Source organism: Anthonomus grandis, chromosome 3 (genome assembly GCF_022605725.1).
Source record: "Anthonomus grandis grandis chromosome 3, icAntGran1.3, whole genome shotgun sequence".
NCBI lineage: Eukaryota > Metazoa > Arthropoda > Insecta > Coleoptera > Curculionidae > Anthonomus > Anthonomus grandis.
In genome coordinates this window covers 11,329,990-11,342,834 of record NC_065548.1, presented here as the reverse complement: position 1 = coordinate 11,342,834, position 12,845 = coordinate 11,329,990, and the positions used below count along the sequence as shown (strand labels likewise).

The 12,845-nt window shown below is 33.1% G+C and overlaps 2 protein-coding genes across 2 annotated transcripts; one reads left to right on the top strand and one right to left on the bottom strand.

Moving 5' to 3' along the window:
• Nucleotides 1-559: 559 nt before the first annotated feature.
• LOC126734268 (CCAAT/enhancer-binding protein) lies at nt 560-5,957 on the top strand. The gene is made up of 2 exons (XM_050437811.1): nt 560-1,890; nt 3,975-5,957. The coding sequence occupies exons 1-2, from the start codon at nt 878-880 to the stop codon at nt 4,027-4,029; spliced, it is 1,068 nt and encodes a 355-aa protein (XP_050293768.1). The 5' UTR covers nt 560-877; the 3' UTR covers nt 4,030-5,957.
• Nucleotides 5,958-9,745: 3,788 nt separating this feature from the next.
• Nucleotides 9,746-10,663, bottom strand: LOC126734557 (uncharacterized). The gene has a single exon (XM_050438243.1). It carries the CDS (start codon nt 10,579-10,581, stop codon nt 9,796-9,798), a length of 786 nt encoding a protein of 261 aa, XP_050294200.1. The 5' UTR covers nt 10,582-10,663; the 3' UTR covers nt 9,746-9,795.
• Between the last annotated feature and the right edge of the window lie 2,182 nt (nt 10,664-12,845).

Sequence of the window (12,845 nt, the reverse complement as noted above, 5' to 3'; positions counted from 1 at the left end):
CTTTTTGGGAGCACATTGTATTATTTGTTTATATTGTAGGCACTCTATCTAAAATTTATTTAAGAATAATATTTTTTTTGATATAATTCTGTGTACGTCAGTGAAAAGAAATCAAAACAAAAAATAAAATAATATTAATATGCGATCAGAGATTCGTAATATTAGAAAAAACTAGACGTCAAAAGGAACCCATACAAAAGGTTTTGTTGTGTCATTAAAAAAAACTGACGAAAAACAATGGGACGCATTCACCGACGCGGTACTCACCATCTCAGACGTCTCCAATTGAGAAAAACGCACGAAAAAAAAATCGCACCTAGATTAAAAAACTAATCATAATAATAAGTCGACGTCGATTCATGCATGCGACGGCGTCGATTACGTCAACGACAAAATCAAGTTATTATACCCCATCCGTAGCACCACCCCGGTTTCACTTTCGAATCGTCGTGCCATTGCGCATGTTGTACTTTTTTTCTTATTATTATTATTGTGGCAGCAAAAGAGCGGCGATCTCGGCAGGCAGGAAAGGAAACTAAGAAAATATACCGTCGCACCGCTCAGTCAGTTCAGTCGCAAAGCGCAATCGACACAGTTGGGCAAGCGCACGCACTAAATTTGGAGCGCGTGTGGTACCCAAAAATTTCCTAGTTTTTATTTATTAGTACCCGCGATAACGTCGTCGTTCGGTTCGGACTTCTTTTTTCGTTATTTAATTCAAATTTTTTTTTAAAGTGATAATTTAAGTGACTTAAGGTGGATTCGTACGGTTTTTCGGCGGCCAAAAATCCGTGATTTTTGGCCAAAGTGAAAGTGGACCCACTAAGTGAAAGTTCCCACTGACTGTCGAAATTTCTTTTTCATTTGGGTTGCGTGAATGATGGATTCGCCACAGATGTACGATACTCAACAGCACAATCCTGCAACGGTGATCAATCAAGAACCTAAAAAGTCAGTTATTATGAACAATAATAATAACAATAATTTAACCACTTTAAACAATAACAATGGCAACTCCAAGCAAACTGCCGCCCTATTAAAACAACATCAACTAGCAATGCAAGGGGGTGGCCCGATACAACACCACCCTGGTGGCAATGACATTAACGACCTAAACACCCCAGAAATATCTTTGGACCTACAAAACCTCATTGACGAATCAGCGTTTAATGATGGTTTATTTTCCGACCTTATTCAGACCCAACAGGGGAAACACTTACAAAACCTCCACTCCAGGCAGGTCCAGATGGGACTGCAAAATAACAACTACCCCAGAACCACTTTAGCTTATATGCCTCAACCCGTTCACAGTGGCGCCACCTATGCTGGCACCCAAAACTCAAACAGCGATAGCAACAGTTCAGTTGGTAGCGATGTACCTAGCATCAAAGAAGAACCGGTGGATCCTCAAGAGGAGTATCGTCGCCAAACCTCCTGTAGCATTCTCCCTAACAATTATGGGATCCCAGGAGGTTATCCTTCGAATCCCACCTTCACCACCCTAAACCCTAGTCCTGTGATCCATCACCAAATCAACATGAGCGCGATGAAAAATAAATCGTCGATGCTCAACCAGCACGTGTCCAGGAAGAATATGAAACCTTGTGATAAAAATAGTGACGAGTACAGGAGGAGGAGGGAAAGGAACAATATCGCGGTGAGAAAAAGCAGGGAAAAGGCAAAAGTGAGGACGCGGGAAACGGAGGAAAAAGTGAAAATTTTAATAAAAGAGAACGAAAGACTACAGAAGAGGATAGAACTGTTGACGGAGGAGTTAAACGTGTTGAGGAGTCTGTTTTCGAATGTGTCAATGGGCGCGTTACCGGAACACGTTCATAGGGAAATTAATAAGCATTTGGATACGTTCCAGTTGCAGCAGCAGCAACATATGTAAGAGTCTTTTTTTTTCGTTATATTTTTCGTCTTTTTTGGCATATTTTAATAAAAAATTAGATTAGTGGGAATCTAATAGGCGCGAAAAAAGTTAATTGCTTTTTGAGCACTTTTGGTGGGAGTCAAATTATTTTACAACAATATCTGGAAATGTGCTAAGGGAAGGCAAAAACTAGAAATAAATCTAATTTCTGGGTGCTAATTTTTTAATTTCCCATAAATAATTTGATCTCTAACTGAACTATAATGTTTCAAACGTTATGATATTTACAATCTTAAAGAACCTATATTTCCTAATAATTTGCTACTGTTTTAAAAATAATAAAAATATGATTAAAAATAATTATAAAATCACTGTTTTCATCTAAATAAATAATTATGCAGAACTTCATTAAGTTCCTGCAGTTTCTCTGAAACTTCACTTTATAATATCTTATTGTTAACAGTGGAGCCATCTATAACTTATTTAAAAAAATTTGAACAAACATAATCGAATTATTGATATGGATTGATATGGATTGCAAACGGTTCCAATTGCAAACTACAGAGACAAAAATCTAATAGATCCACAGAGTGTCTACTTAATATAGAAATAATTGATAAATATTTTTTAAGGTCAGATTTACATGCCAATTAACGACATATGGCTAGAATAATTGGGCATGTATTGTGATTTATTTGTATCAAATAAAGTTCTCGTTTTTCAAGCCATAAGAAAGACCGGATATTTGGTATTGCCTTGGCATTTTTTGCTATAAATTTTTTGGATAAACAATTTAACCCAACTATACTAAAATCATAATTTGTACTACCGTAAATATAAATATTAATTGTTTCATTAATATTGTGCAAAACATGAATTGGGTGATTATGTTGCCAGAACTTTTTTAAGTCAATCTCCAACACTTTTAAGGAAACATAAATCAATTATCTTCAATTTCATCTTGATCAATGAAAAGTTAGATTAAAAACCTCCCGTAACTGTCATTAGGTAAAACAGACTTTAGTGGTCTTAGCTTCCTAGTACGTTAATCTTGTGTCTTCTTTCAATATGCAGTGCATATAGAAGAACAAATACGTTTCGTTCCTTAGCAAAAATATACTATAGACCAACAAAATCTTTACTTACAAATCTGAGATATTCTTGATCCATGGATCTTCAAGGATCACTAAGAATATATCATTTGCAAAGACATCATGACCATTCAAAATCAGTGCTTTGTCGCAATAAATATTAAAAGCCTTGTGTCAATGCATAGTCATTGTTATATTTCATTTCAATGTACTTATTTAATCTGAGATTAGAGAGATTCAAAATTTAAAAAACTTCTTAAATAAATAAATTTATTACAGTAATTTTTAATTAAATGCCTCAGTTGCTAGTCAATTTATTAGACTTTTTTCATGTTTTCTTGATTTTAATGTTGAATTGATATAAAAATTAGAAAAAATTGGACAAACAAAAAATGATCGTCATCGTAACATTTAAAATATTTATCATTTCATAAGAATTAACATAAGATCCCAGGAAGTAATCCAAGATTTTAACTCAGACATCTGGATACAAAAACTGGATCAGCACCTCAGAACCTCTGAACTCCTTCATCTTATTAACTTTCTTTTATTTAAATAGATCTCTGAGTTCCAGTCTTGAGTAAATCCCAGGAATAAAGATGTTTAAATTAAAGTTATCAGGGTTACTTTAATCAAATTTTAAAACGCCAATAATCTTATCCCTACTTCATTCAAATATATGTTCGGTATATTCGAATCGTAGTTTCAGTACTTCTAACTCTTCTCCCACTCAGAAGATGTCCTGCGAAAAAAACATTTCCGGTAAAGATGTTTTCTGGTTAAGTCTTGCTTCCAGTACTGACGTATCCAGGAACTGCTATTTGATAGAAATTCCACTGGCTAAAGTCAATCTCTTCATCGGTGATTCTTTTTACGCCCTAGCACTTCTTAGAGAAACAACTGGTTTCTAAGATGCTTACTATAAAATAGATAGCTATTAAGAATAAGATATACATACGAATTTAATATTTCAAGGAAATACTAACAGTTGATTCTCTTTGTTTCAGGTCCGAAGATAACCGGCAGCGGATGATGGATATAGTTCACGACTACGGGCCGTAGCAATAAAAGTTACCTTAATTAGTTTAGTAAGTCTAGGATAATTTTAGTAATAAGTAATTTAAATTAAGGCCATTTTTTATCGTGGCCTTAGGAAGCTTTAATTCTTTATTTAAATAAATGACGGCGATGCGAATTATCACCGTCATTGGATATTGGTTTCTTGGACATTGGGCTTCTTCGGTATCATCTCGTCTCCATTTTCCAATCTGTCGTTCTGCTATTAAAGATAAATAAAAATGTTATTTCTAGAGGTGATAATTGTTATCTAGAATAAATGTCACCTAATCCACAAGGCACACAAACCGAATATAAAACGTTTTTTAAGCCACGTAAGATGTAGATCTTTTAGCGTGCAAGGTGTGTTCGCTTATCAGTTAATCTGAAAACAAAAACATCGATAAGCGGGTCACCGGTGGTTCTTATCAGTCAGGTAATTCACCTAATTTTTTTAGGTTTCTAATAGTTAAAAGGCATTTTAGTGTAAATTAATATTTTTTACTTTAGTGACATTTCTTTAGGTTTCAAATCCGCCTCTGCCTATTTTTCAATTCAACCAATAAGAAGGCCTGAGAGCGAAACTAATTTTTTAAACAAGATGCTTTATCTTGACTTAACCTGCAAAAGTTTTTAGGTTAAGATTTCATTTAATATAACTAGAGTGCACCATTGTTGCTATTTAATTCCAGAAATTAAACGAGATTTCTAAAAATAACTTTCTTACTGCAGAAGTACATCTAGGCAGTCTTTTATTGGCAACAATGGCACACTTGGCGGTTTAATTGACAAATATAAGACTGACAGTTAAGAGGTTGTTGCTAAATGTCATAGTTGTCATCTGTCTGTCGACAGTTATGATAGATGACGTAACATTATGAGTATTAGATGAAAATAATTGCATAGTAGAGCAAGGAAATATGAGGAAACGCATTTAGTCCTCGCATTTTTTACCTGAAAAACAATATTTCTTAAATCTTTATTATCTTGGCATTTACACAGAAAATTACTGTTATTACCTTTTGAAAGCTATGACATGTGACAATTATGCCACAACTGTCAAAAATTATTAAAAAAACAACTTTGGAGTATGAGAGGATAATATCTGAATGATCGCAGTTCATCCTTAATCGCAACTATGACAGATGTCGTATTAGTCCAATGGCAAGAGACCAAAATCTAAAATTTTCTTAATGACAATGATGCTTAAAGGCTATAGTCTAATGAATGGTTGTTAAAATGTTACTTAAATTCTAGTTTTTTAAATTGATTAAACTTTTTAGACCTGAAAGGCCTAAGGTGTAATATATACGACAGTGGATCTCCCAGAAATAAAATAATGTTACGTTTTCGAAGTTTTTTTTTAATATATTTTATTTTATTTATTTTCTTTTTGCAATATTTAATTACCAGAGGTGAAAAGTACCAAAGAACGGTTAATTCTTGGTATTTTTCGCGCCTCACGCATAAAGTTGTTTAACGGGTATTAAAAATACTATGTATTCCGTTCAGTGAAAAATGTGATCATTATATACCTACCATAATATATTTTTGTAAAATATATAATCAATTGTTGCAATCGAACCGTACCTTGTATATAATAACTATATAGAATATTGTTGTTTTGTCCATTTGTTTCTGTGTATATGTGTGATATATTGTATTTATTTTTATATATGTACAAGTTTCAAAATTTCATGTGAACAATATTCTGTATATAAAATGTGACAAAGGAACTTAATTATATTGTTGTTTGTACTTTAATACTTTTATTGTAAATTATAGATTTTTTTTACCGTTTAAGTGTAGATAGTGTATAAATTAATATATTTCCAAAGAAATAGTCCTTTGTATAGTTACTTTCTTCTTTTTGATGTACATTTTCTACTTAATTTCTTCTTTTGTTTTTATTTAATAAATATTTTTTCGGAAAACATATTGTTTAATTTAACCTTTCTTAACATTTATTAATTTATTATCATCCTTCATTATTCATGAATAATCATATTCAAACGTAAAAGGCAAACTTATTATGTTTATGACCATTTCTTCATTAATCAGGTCTGGAAATATGAAAAACATAGATTTTTTTAACGTTTTCCTTGTATGACTTTAGCACTATCTAAATCAACCTGAAATTGTATTTTTCTCGCGAAATTTGAATCAGTCCATTCACATGCATCAGTTTACAATCCACCATAATTACATGGAATTATACGTTATCATATCTAAAAAATTGGATTTTTCATTTGTTTGTATCAATACATATAACATGCATTATTTCATATTGAATCTCAATCCCACTTCAAATAGAGCATATCCTTTCATCTCTTCATTCATGACTGAATCACCTTAAAATAGTATTTTTCTTACGATATTTAATACAATAAGCATCAATTCATTCCGATCATCCATCATTTTTGACGCTCAAATGAGCTATCAGTATAGAAAAAGTACTGTAAACTGGGGCTACTTGCACACGTTTTTAGCACATTTCCCAATGTACCCCCGTACATTGTAACTTTACAACTTTGCAAAAATTACATTGTACCGACCTATTATTACCCATGGCTGGTATAAAAATTAGAAGAATGCATCCATTAGTCCCAAAAAAAATGTGTTTGTGGGGTGTGCAAGTTACCCCATGGTTGGGGCAACTTGCAAATCCATGAAAAAATGTTTATAAATTGCATTCTAAAGCATATTTTGTGCATGTTACCCCTTAATCATATGAAAAAAAACCTATAACAAGGGCCACTGTTACAACCAATTAAAAATTAATATTTTTAAAGAAAAAATAATATATTGTCAAAATATATGAAACTTAAAAAGAAATTCTGTACTAATTAAAAAATAAACAAACTTTATCTAGGAAAACTTTTGTAAAATAAGGCACATTCTTTGAAAAAATCACAAGTGAAATAAAAACAAAACACTGCCTAATTATTATTGTCAACTAGGAAGTCCTTGTCGGCAACAGTGTCATCGACTGGAGATTCATTGTCTTCGGAATCCTCACACCATTCGCATTCAAAATAAGGGTCTTTGCTATCTTTATTACAGAGTCCAAAAATCCAAGCTCGACACTTCGTGCATTGTATCCAATCAATTGCGCCTCTGTAGTATTTCCAATTAATCTTGCAGATACCACACTGGGGGTTATTAGTCTTTCTTTCTCTCTTGCTTTTCCTGGTAGGGAGTTGCTGAGTGCATGGTTTTGGTAGATGAAGAAGGTCTTGGTTCTTCGGCTGTAGTCCGAAATTCCTCAGGAATGGTTAGAGGATTTTCAAAAATATTAGGGTCTGTAACAGTGCGAGACGCATCACTTCCAGGTTCGACTTTTTTCCCCTTTTGCGTTTTTTCTCAACCCCTGTTCCACAGTGCTCTTTCAACAAATCAACCAAGCTGTTGTCTAAGACTCTTTCGATGTCTGCATCTTCTAGTCCACTAGGAATGCGCTTCAAAACTTCGTCGGGATTTGCAGGATGCAAACCAGTTGCTCTAAATCCTGATTTGAGATTCTCTGCTACATTTTGACTTACCCCTTTCCACAATCTGTCCAGTAGGTTCGAAAATTGTTCTTTCGGGATACAGCCTTGGAACCGCAACTCCTTTCTCCACTGATCGAGAATCTCTCTCCATTTTCTTTTCATAGGCGCAAATACGGCCACATCAAGGGGCTGCATTAAATGCGTGGCATTGGCTGGGAAGGGAGTTATGTAGATGTTATTTGTACTACATGCCTCTATCACCTGTGGTGAAAAGTGCCTTGCCAGGTTGTCACCAACGAGAATCATCTGGTCGTTATTTTCTCTGGTGGATTCGACGTGAGTCAGGAAAACCTGGAAGAACCTAGCATATTTTGTTCCTCGTGGTCCACCTTGCGTCCAGTTGTCATAAAGATTCAAAGCTTTATATACAACCATTGGTTGTAAAAGGTCTCCATTGGCATTTCCACAAACCATTAAACTGATCGTATACCCGGGAATGTTCCTGAGCTCTTTCCACTCTCTTCGTGTTCCTTGGCACTACCACCTTCCTGGACCCAGGATCATCTGTAACGTTGGTTTCATCATAGTTATACAAATTTTAACTTTTCACTTCTCTAATTGCTAAGTCAATATTATTAAAGAAATTTAAAACTTCATTACGATCCACTGATGCTCTGGATCTCTTTATATTTGAAGCCATTCTAACGCTTAAATGGTTCATTTTTATAAATAATTGTAAGAAATCAGGTCCAGGGAAGTTATTTTTGAATATCCGAACATTTTTCCTTGTTTGTCCAAGAATTTTTTTATTACGTCACGAATAACAACTTTTGTGAGAGGAAATCCCCAATTTGCTACAACACCCAATGTCTTTGAAATGAGAGCCTTTTCTTGATCACTTAAAACCTTTGGACGACCAACTGATTTCGAGTGTGCACCAAGAAGTCTTCGACCTAACGTAGTCCGTTCTACTTTGAAAGTTTCGGCTGCTAATTTCCTCGACATACCGCATTTACTGCATCTACCGCTTGGCGCAAGGCGTTCTCTGAGTAATTTCGGTAATTTCTTGCTCCCGGAGTTTTTTCGTACGTACGAACCATTTTTATACTTTATCTACCTGTAACAACAGAAAGCCGGCGATAAAACACAAAATAACATAACATAAAAAAAAGTAAACAAAAATACACGTGGTCTGCACGTTACCCCAGGGTGGGCAAGCAGCCCCACATTACGGTATTGGTTGTCTATTCTTTTCTTCATATCTACCGGATTTCATTGACAGAGAATATCCTATCTTTCATCTCTTCATTCATGCCTAAATCACCTAAAAATTATCTTTTTCTTACGATACTTGATGCAATAAGAATCATTTCATGATGATACTAATTATCTTATCTCATATTTATCTCTACCATAATTAATTTTCCTAGAATTTTCTAAATCTTCTTGAAAGTATATTTTTTGAACGTAATTTGTCTCAGAACACATGATTCATTAATTCAGTCAATCATTTCATTACGATCGTTATGATGCCTGGGACATAGATGATTTATGATCTTCAAATTTAGAAACCTATTGACATCTTTATCTTTTCTTCGTCTCTGTTGCATTCCATCTCTCTATTACTGACCTAATCATCTTTAAATTGTTTTTATTTTATTTTTCTTGATATCTTTTTGCTATATTTGATTCACTACATACAAAAAATATTGAGTTCTTTACTCTCCTTTCCACCGTATTTTATTTTTCTAATATTGTCTAAATTTTAAAAATGGAAATATTACAATTTTTCTAAGCTTTTTGTCATCAATCAAGTGATATTAAATTAAGCTCATCTTGTGCACATACTATCATTTTAATACGATCCAGCATGATACATGAACTGAAATCACATTTTTTACAATATTTATATCAGCTTAATCATCATGACGTCAAATCATTCTGTTTGGTATAGCAATATTTCATGAAAATACGCAATATTGAAGAAAAATTAAACCTTACTACATAAGATTCATGATATGTTCGATATAGACTGAAATTTCACGCAAATCGCATTAACAGGATACTAATTTAGTAAGGATTCGTATTAAGTAACAAAATTTTTCATGTTACTCATCGAACGAGGGTCTTGGAATATAAATAAGATGAAAACTCTTCGTACACACTATTTCATAATGGCTAGTATCCAAAATAAGAAAAATAAAAAGGACCAATCCAAAAATACTCTTCAATAGTCTAAAATACGTAATTTACTTAAAATAAGTGACCCCCTTAAAAAACTCTACTCCATTTCATCAAACGATAATGGTTCCGATAAAACTGCTCCAGTTTCAACCTCCTCAGGTTGTTCTTGAACGGGTTCAACTTTCTTTTTGGTAGGCACCTTAGTTTTCGCCTCCTTTTCGATCTTCTCCAACTCGCGATTTTTCTTCAACTGAACTCCGTAGTACAAGTGTTCAACGGCGATAGCCATCCAATCCGCCACTTGCAACATAAATGACCCGACCTGGTCAGGGTTTTCTCTGTTTGGAATGTTCATGTTTTTCAGGTCGCATATTTGCTCTAATATGATGTTCGATAGATTTCTGAGTCTTACGGATACTAATGGGGGGACGGGATGCACTGATGCATACTCTAGACCTTTGATGAGTAGTCTATTGATAAAGTCGTATGCTTTTTTGATTTGTTTGGCCTTTTTCTTGCGTTTAAGTAACCTTTTGAGCATAAATTTGATATCTTTTCTTCTCCCTATTTCTTCGGCTTGCCGCCTGAGATGTTCAAAGTATTTCTCGGTCTCTTCAGGGGTCATCGCATAAAGTTCTTGTAAAAGTATTTTGATTTTTTCGACTTTATCGCGTGGAAAATGATATGCGTGGTTTTGATATAACGATAATATTAGCCGACGGTTGGGTATGGCTAGGACTTCAATCCTGGGTCGACATTTTGGATTATTTTGTGGTGGTGAACGTTTTCTTATCTGTTGCGTTTTCCTGGTTCGATGACTCGAAGGACGAGAATCCCCTTCGTCTGTGAGTATATCGTTTGCGCCTGCGTCATCTTCTGCCATTTTTCACGAAAATTTTGATCAAAATTAGAGTTTTTTCACATGACAATATTGGGTTATAATGGCATGTCATTAATACCTGTCGTTAAATAAAAGCTAAAGGTGTTAAAGGTATGTGGCTCACTCAATAGGACGTTTAATTAATTCATAAATCCAGAAATAGAACTACTTCTACTCCAGTTTGATTAAAAATTATTCAAATAATGAACTTAAGCTATATAACACTTGTGCCCTACATATATACACACACTTTTTACTATGGCCAAATAAAAAACGCTTTAACATGTGGTACTTTAAAACCAGGAAGCAGTTATATAACTAAAGCATATAAACAGGTCATTAGAACAGTGTTTTAGGCAAAAAAGAAGAGATATAATGTTGCAAAAGTTGAATTTCATCTTACCCACTGTGACCCTAATGCTTCTATAAAATAGCATATATAACATAATATATTATTTCTCTAATGTACAACAGGTTTGTCATAGGCAAGTTATGAGACAAAGAACTGCAAAAGGAAGTTTATAAATTCTTCAGGCATGAATGGTAATTTACTGTTTTAATTAATTAATAAAATCTCGTTTCAAGAGCGTGCCCAGATCAGGTCGCAACAAAGGGATACTTACTCTACTGTGATGTTCAAAATCCTTTAATGTTTTAAATTTATTTAATGAAAAGACGAACGAGTTTGGAGTAGTCGTTTTTTCTATGTCTTCTAATCTATATTTGATAAGAATTGTAGTATTGCTTTGACATCTGGTCCTTCGAACCAAAAGTTTGGAAAATTCTAAAGAATAAAAGAAAAATGCTCCAACAAAGATGTCAATGTTAAAAATTGGCTTTGTATAACATAATCATTCTTAGAAAATATTGCAACATTATATTAAATTGTCAAAAAATTACGCAAAGGTCTTTCTTTTATTTAGTTTGGTTTTTGTTGGAAATTACGCTTTTTACAGTTTGTATTGGTTTAATGTTTGGTCCTTCGAGCCGGATAAGATTTAAAAATTTTAAATTAAAATTAAGCAACAAATATTAAAACGTTAAATACTCGCACTGTCATGTAATTTAAGTAATAAAATAAAAAAGAGGATAATGCGTGTTGCCAATCAAAGAACAAAAAGAAACATAGGAACGAATCATATACGGTAAAGAGTAAGATAAATGTGTTATTTAACAGAAAATAATTAGAATAGAGTCAATGAGTAGAAGATAAATATTGACAATTAAATGGAGTTGCTGCTCAGATCTTGCCAAGGTCTGAACAATACTAAAAGAAATAAGAAAAATAAAATAAAAAAGAAAATAGATAAGACATGACAAGAAACAGATAAAAAAAGATCTGACCGAAAGTTCAACTGAAAACTTTGAGATAGATTTTGAACACAAATTAAAGTTGTTTCACATAAAGATTTTGTTAAACACCAATTCATACAAATGGGAGTTTGCTTCTTACAATTCTTAATTGTGATTAAACAAAAGATATGGTCAAACTTGTGTATAGTGAACTCTGAGTTGGTTTGAGGAGCTTGTTCTAAGTTGATTATTTACCAGAAACAAGGCCAATTCTAATGAATGTTAAGTAATAATTATTTAGTACAGTAGAAGATCAACAATTAGTTGTTGCAAAAGTCCGAGGAATACTGATGAAGAAACAAGAAGAATATAATAAAAAATCTTATAAAGATTCTGAAGAGAGATGATGAAGATCCAGCTATGAATAAAAAGACTGAAGATAAGAACGATGCTGATATTAATTATCGATATGATTAGGATAATAATGAGGTGAAGAATAAAAAAGGAGAATCACATATAAATACTTCACCACCTGTAATTTTTTAAAGAAATGGATGGGACCAAATATGTTTTTCAACCCTTCGCACTCGGTTCAAAACCCACATTATCATTTCATCATTATCGCTATACTTTTTTTGGATTCACACTTTCATTCAGCTTATAATTTGAGGAAAATTTGTTACAGTATCGTCTAAGTAATCTTCTTTCATTCATCTCGTCCTCCTCAATAGATTAATATCCAGATTTCCGATAAGGATTCAGCTTTCTTAAACGTAATTAGAATTAAATTTGTAAAAAAATTATCGAGATAAAAAGTGTTTCAAAAAAAAAAGAAAACCCTATTTTTTCTGTTCAAGTCGCAAATAAGCTAAGCATGATCTTTTTACATCTTAAGGTATTTCAATTAATTTTCATATTATTTCAGATACTTGATACAATAAAATCTAGATTTTATTCCAAGTATTTTAAGTAAT

Excerpts from the sequence above, each read along its gene's own strand:
- LOC126734557 (XM_050438243.1), bottom strand. The coding sequence starts at position 10,581 with ATGGCAGAAGATGACGCAGGCGCAAACGATATACTCACAGACGAAGGG.
- LOC126734268 (XM_050437811.1), top strand. The coding sequence starts at position 878 with ATGATGGATTCGCCACAGATGTACGATACTCAACAGCACAATCCTGCA. Across the intron at positions 1,891-3,974 it reads TTGCAGCAGCAGCAACATAT|GTCCGAAGATAACCGGCAGC; the intron begins GTAAGAGTCTTT and ends TCTTTGTTTCAG.